The following is a 7,320-nucleotide window of genomic DNA, read 5'->3' on the forward strand; positions in this document are numbered from 1 at the left end:
AATGTTGTTTCCTTAGAAGATGAAAGTCAAAGGCCTTCACAACCTGATGAAGTTGAACTAAAAAAAGGAGATATTACCGAGCATGGGATCATTTCGAGCCGGTGAAGGTTAAGGGTGTTCCATATGGTGCTTGTAAGTATTTCGATCGCCGGTATAAAAATGCTAGGAATTGTGGGACAAAATTTATGTTAGATCACATGCTTAAGTGTCCTAATAGGCCAAGCAATGCACAAAATGAGGGCGATATCGGGTGGTTATTTTTATCAAGATGTTTCACGTAAAAAAACTTGTGCATGCCATTATTTTACATGAGTATCCACTCTCTATAGTTGATCATGTGGGATTTAGGAACTTTGTTGTGAGTTTTCAACCTATGGTTTAGATGGTTTCCAGAAATACAATCACGAATGACATAATAAAAATCTTTGACAATTTGAAATCGCAAACTTCTATGTTGTTTGAGAAAGTCACAAGTAGAATTGAAATAACAACCTATATGTGGACTTCCAATAGTAACAAAAAAGGGTTCATGGCTATTACTGGTCATTTCATTGATGATTCATGAAGGCTTCAAAGTCATATTTTGAGATTTGCTTATGTCCCTGCTCCACATAATAAAGATGCTTTGTGTGGTGCTTTGTTAATTGTTTGTTTGATTGGAATCTTGAACGAAAACTATCGACTATCACAGTTGATAATTGTAGCACAAATAATGCTATGATTAAAACTTTATTTGATGAGAAACTTAATAAAAAAAGATTTGTTGTTGAGTGGTCGAGTATTTCATGTGCGTTGTGCTGTACATATTTTAAACTTGATTGTGTAAGAAGGGTTAAAAGTGATAGGAGATAGTATTAGCAAAGTACGTGATAGTGCCTTGTATTGGATTGGATCAGCTGGCAGAATTGAGAGGTTTGAAGAAGCCACACGTTTGGTTCACTATTCTTGTTATAAGAAGTTGGAGTATGATTGTCCTACTCGGTGGAACTCAACATATTTAATGTTGAGAACAACTATAGAATACAAAGAGGTGTTTAACAAGTTGAGTCTAACTAACACAAATTATAAGTCGTATCCAACTGAAGAGCAATGGAGTAATGCAGAAGATGTTTCTGATAAGCTCAAACTTTTTTATCATATCACTGAATAGTTTTCAGGAACTCAATATCCAACTTCTAGTCAATACTTTACAAAAGTTTGTGAAATTAAATTAGAATTGGAAGCTTGGGTGAAAGAGATTAATCCTTTGATTGGCGATATGGCATCTGCCATGTTGAAATTCAAAAAATATTGGGATGATGTGCATATTTTGATGGGAGTAGCTGCAATCTTTGATCCATGGTACAAGATGAGGTTGGTAGAGTTCTTTCTTCCACTAATTTATGGTGAAGAAGCTTCAACTAAAATTCAAGAAGTTCGATCCAATTGTTATGATCTCTTTCAAGATTATAAGAGTAAATTATCTGCTCCACATGATTCATTAGCATCTAGTTCTAGTGAAGTCACTAGTTATACTCAATGTGATTGGCTTTTGAGCTTTGATAGATTTGTAGCTTCAACTAGAGCTACCGTGGAGAAAAGATCAGAGTTGGATATGTACTTAGAAGATGACCTACTACCTCGAACCCCTTCATTTGACAATTTGAGTTGGTGGAAGACAAATGGATTGAAATTTCCTACATTGCAGAAAATGGCTCGTGATCTCTTAGCCATTCCCGTGTCTAGTGTTGCTTCAGAATCGACATTTAGCACTAGTGGGAGGTTGATTAGCCGCATCGGAATAGACTCCACCCCACTACTTTGGAAGCTTTAATGTGCGCTCGCACGTTGTTATGGAATGGCTTAAATGGTAAGTAATTTTCTCATTATTGTCTTAATAGGTATTCAATTGTTTAATACTATATTGATACATTGAACTATGCATTTTTCCTTTTAGGTTTGACTTCAACCGTTGATTAAGTTTCATGTCCAACTTTTCTTGATGAAGAGGACGAGCCGGATTCAAGTGGTTTATCGCAACTATGAGACCCTTGACATGCTACTATTTTTCCACATAGCTAATGTTTCACATAGCTACTATTTCAATTTATAGTATCTATTTTTATTGCTATTGGTACTGTTTGAATTAAATATGGTTTCGGCCTACTTGTAGCAGTTAAATGTTCCTTGTAAAACTCACAGTTTTTTCTTCATAGTTAATAGACTGTGTTTGTCAAGTGGTTACAACTTACAGGATTGATTGATTGTGCAAAGACGTACATTTCCATAATGGGGTTGAGTAGGAATACATGTACATGTTGTATGATGTGTGTCTAGCTAGTACGAAGTGAATATGGTTCCTGCAAAGGCAACCTTAATCTATAAAATGAAAGTATTCTACCAAATATATACTCATCGTTATAGAAATGTAATTTACACCCCAGGGATAATAAACTAAGACACTTGAACATCAAGAGTGTACAACAATAGACTTTTGTTCAAAAATATATAAAATTTCTTCAACTCTTGCAATGCAGTCCGGCAGTCTTCCAAATCCTCTTCAGCTCCTTCATGAACTTGTATCCCTCATAGTAGCAACCCAACTCAGATTTGAAAATCTTTTTAATAGTTCTCACAACTAACTTGCAACTGTACCATGAAAATCTTGATCTTTTAGCCCAGTTGACATGACAATATTTGTAAGAGAGAGAGTGTGTGTGTGTGTGCGCGCGCTCGTGTAACATGAGACTTTTTTTTGTTTCTATACAAAGGTTAGGATGCTAAAATTGTATGTGTATACAAATATACTAGTGCATGATTATGAAGATGGGATCTGCTCATACAGTATATATAAACATAATATTACAAATTAGAAAAAAAATACAAGAGAACCTAAACGGGGCAAGGCGGGGCGGGGCAGGGCAATATTTGAAAAATTCTAAATAGGGCAGGGCGGGTCAAAATATTAGCAGATCAAGGCTTGACCCGACCCGCCCTAACCTGCCCTGCCCCATTTGACACCCCTAACTGGAGCTGTAACCATAGCCTGAGAATTCTACGGGGCACGCTGTGGCTAAGAAGTCTGCGGAGGTGCACCCCTCCCAAGTCTGGGGAAATCCCTCACCATATGGTGTGTGTCACCACACTCAAAACAAGCTCTGGGAGGACGTGGCGGCTTTGACTGGCTCGGGCCAGGTCTGCTGGACTGACCTTTAAAAGCACCCCGCGCAGGAGGTACACTAGAAACCGGAGGTGCATAATAAGGCTCCTGAGGCCTAGGAGGAGCTGGAATACCACTGGCTACTGGAAGAGCTGAATGAAAATGGCGACTCATATAACCCCTAGCATGAAGACCTGCAGCTGGGGCACGAGCACCAGAATAATGGCCTGACTCTCGAGACCTCTTGGCTTCCCTCTCCTCTCTCTCCCTAGCATGCATACCCTCAATCCTCCTAGCAATGCTCACCACCTGCTGATAAGAAATATCCATCTCCAACTCACGAGTCATGCTAGACCTGACATTGGGAATAAGGCCCTCAATAAACCGGCGAACCCTCTCGCGAACAGTAGAAATCAAGGCTGATGGATGTCTAGCCAAACTAGTGTAACAGACAACATACTTTGAGACAGTCATAGCACCCTGGCGCAAATGCTCAAACTCTGCGCGCCATGTGTCCCTGAGGCTCTGATGAACATACTCTCTCAGGAATAGATCTGAAAACTGAGTCCACGTCAGTGAAGCAGCCTCATCTGGACTATCTAACTCATAGGTGCGCCACCACTCATAGGCGGCTCCTCGAAGCTGGAAAGTAGTGAAGGAAACCCCGCTCAATCCTGATATACCCATGGTACGGAGAATACGATAACACTCATCTAGAAATCCCAGAGCATCATCCGATGGTAGACCACTTAATACAGGAGGCTTGTACTTCTTGAACCTCTCAAGCCTCAGTTGCTCATCCTCGGAAGTCGCTGCCCTATCCTCGGGCTGATCACGGACTGCATGTTATATAGGAATAATCTCAGGGACCTGATCAACATGCACTCACTGCTCAGGAGTGCGAGCGGCGGGAGTCTATGCTCCTCCCTCGGCCTGAGATGTAGCTGCAGTGAGGGGAAGCAACCCTGTTTGAGCCAAAGTGGTGTACATGCTCATGAGTTGTGCCAGAGTCTCCTGAAGTGCTGGAGTCATAGTAGCAGTAGGCGTATCAGGTGCTTGGACTCCAATTAGAACTGCTGGTGGTACCTCGGTGGCGGCTCGCGTAGGTGCTCTGGCTGCACCACGTGCGCGTCCTCGGCCTCTACACTAGTCCCGGCCTCTGACGGCTGAAGTATGGGGCGCGAGCGCTTGATCATCTCGGGTAGCACGTGTCCTTACCATCTGTGAGAGAATAGAAGACAAAAGTTTAGAATTGTGACATCAAAATCTCGTACGACAAGGAAATAAAATGAAATGGAATTTTTCCTAACAGTTACATAGCCTCTCGTAGAAAAGTACAGACGTCTACGTATCGATCAGTGAGACTCTAATAAATCGGCTTGTGATTCATGACTCTTATGAACCTAGAGCTCTGATACCAACTTGTCACAACCCTAGTTCGCCCTCCGTGAACTACCGTGATGGCACCTAGTCTCTATGACTAGGTAAGCCTAACAAATGCGGAAAATAAACAAAACTTGCAGAAGAAATAATTAAAAGCCAAAATAACCGAATGAAACAGTATTTAAAAATGCCGCTCGGCATACACAATACAACTTCTCGAAACTAACAACATTTTCCAAAACCCGGAATCTCATGAAACCACAAGCCTTGGAATGTCTACCAGTGTCTAACTCCAAAATATCTAACAAGGAAAAGAAACAGAAGGGCTAATACAATAAGGAGAGTGGAAAGGGACTCTTCAGTCTGCGGACGTGGCAGATATACCTCGAAGTCTCTAGAACAGTCGCCTCGCCTCAAGGGTGATAAGACCGAGTCAAATTACCTGGATCTGCACTTGAAAACCATACGCAGAAAGGGCATGAGTACACCACAGTGGTACTCAGTAAATTCCAAGCCTAACCTCGGTCGGGTAGTGACAAGGAAGGTCGGGGCCCTAGTGAGGTTAAATAATATATAAAGTTTAACAGTGTGAAATAAACGGTATAAATAAGTACAACAGTAAAATAACACAGGATATGAAGGACAACAACAATTATTACAGAGGCTAAGTAAACACAGAAATAAAATACAGCTTAGTACCAAAAATAACAACCAGGGATCTCCCAAGATATTGTCATGTAGTCCCATTTATACATATCCAATGGATCTCTTGGGATTCCGTCCCGTAGTCCAACTCATAGTGCACGGGGATCTACCGGAATCTCATTCTGTAGTCCCAAATATAAATACCCAGTACTGGGGGAATCTACCGAGTGCAGTCCCGTAGTTCCATATAATTATGCAGGGGGATCTACCGGAATCCCACATCCGTAGTCCCAAATAAACAGACAAGGGAGAGCTACCAAAATCCCACATCCGTAGTCCCAAATAAATATACAAGGGGGAAGCTACCGAAATCCCACATCCGTAGTCTCAAATGTAAATACACTGCAGCATCAGGAAAATATTCAGCAAATATCAATTTCATATTAAGGCAAACAAGTAATTCTAGCCTAGCATGCTGCACAGAATTTAGGTAAAGCAGTTTGAGCAAATAAGGCATTTAAATAACTTAGACATGCTTTCCTAAGCTAACAACATGCTTTAAGTGCAAGTAATATAAACATGAAAAGAAACATACTAGTAATTACTTAATGAAAACTGGATTTTCAATAATTAGCACAAGTACGCACTCGTCACCTCACGTACAAGGCATTTCAATTATCAATAATACCAAATCCTAAGGGGAAAGTCCCCCACACAAGGTTAGGCAAGTCACTTACCTCGAACCAGCTCAAAAATCAACTTGAAATAACGTTCTTGCCACGAGTACTAGACTCAAAATGTCCCAAATCTATTCAATTCAATTTCATAATATAAATAACACCTCAAGTAACTGATTCTACAAAGAAATTCTAAGCTAATATGCGAAATTAGGAAAAATGACCAAAACGCTCCCAGTCCCACATCTCAAAATCAGGTAAAATTTACATTTCCAGAATCTTCACACTCTCACAAGTACATTCATATCAAAAGTACCACAATCGAACCTCAAATGGTCCCTCAAATCATCACTCAAAAGTCTCTAATTAGTCAAGCCCTAACACCCAAATTTACCACTGATTTTCCTTAAATTTTCATGTTTATAATAATAAAAATCACCTCAATAAAGAGTTTAGGTTCCAAGAATCTTACCTCCTCGAAGTTCCCTTGAATTCCCTCTCAAAAACCTCCCCAAAAGGTCACTTCTCGGATGAAAACGGTGAAAGAATAGTTCAAATTCGTGATGGCAACTATTTATATGTTCTGCCCGCATCTGCGGTCCACCCATTACATCTGCGATACCACTTTTGCGGTTGGGGAACTGCTTCTGCGGTTCTCACTTAAAGTTCCATCTCCGCACCTGCGACCTAGATTCCATATCTATGGTCCCGCAAGTGCGGTAATCCTATCGCTTCTGTGGTCCCTGCTTAAATTCCTCTTAGCCGCTTCTGCGGCTCAACTCCACATCTGCGGTAGTTGCATCTGCGACCTACCAACCGCAGATGCGGTTATGACAACAACCCAAAGATTTCAGCTGCAATTTCCAACTTTCCAACTTCTCGTTAACCACCCGAAATCATCCTGAGGTCCCCGGGACCTCAACCAAAAGTACAAACAAGTCCAGTACCCCTGTCCAAACTTATGCCAATCCTTAAAACACCTAAAACAACATTGAAACGACGAATCAACCACAATTTCAAGCTTAAGAACTCTAAAACTCTAAAAATACGCTTTTTATCAAAAAGTCCATCAAACCTCGTCTGAATGACCTGAAATTTTGCACACACGTCACATTCAACACTACGGGGCTACTCCAACTTCCGGAATTCCATTCCGACCCTCGGATCAAAATCTCACTATCAAACCGGAAACTTCAAAATTTGACCTTTCGGCATTTCAAGCCTAAATTAGCTTCGGACCTCCAAAACTCAATCCGAACATGCCCCTAAGCCCAGAACTACCCAACGGAGCTAACGGAACCATAGAAATTCCATTTCGAGGCCGTCTTCACACTGTTCTGGCTACAGTCAAATTTCTAACACTTAAGCTCTCATTTAGGGACTAAGTGTCCCAAAACTTTCCGAAACTCAAAACCGAACATTCCATCAAATCAAAATAGTAGAAATAAATACGGGAAAGCAGTTAATAGGGGATCG

General features: G+C 40.9%; 1 protein-coding gene across 1 annotated transcript; it reads left to right on the plus strand.

Annotated features, from left to right (window-relative positions):
- Positions 1–1,258: 1,258 nt before the first annotated feature.
- LOC138877539 (zinc finger BED domain-containing protein RICESLEEPER 3-like) lies at positions 1,259–1,896 on the plus strand. The gene is made up of 2 exons (XM_070157153.1): positions 1,259–1,761; positions 1,881–1,896. The coding sequence occupies exons 1-2, from the start codon at positions 1,259–1,261 to the stop codon at positions 1,894–1,896; spliced, it is 519 nt and encodes a 172-aa protein (XP_070013254.1).
- The last annotated feature ends 5,424 nt before the right edge of the window (positions 1,897–7,320 follow it).

This window comes from Nicotiana sylvestris, chromosome 9 (genome assembly GCF_000393655.2).
Source record: "Nicotiana sylvestris chromosome 9, ASM39365v2, whole genome shotgun sequence".
NCBI lineage: Eukaryota > Viridiplantae > Streptophyta > Magnoliopsida > Solanales > Solanaceae > Nicotiana > Nicotiana sylvestris.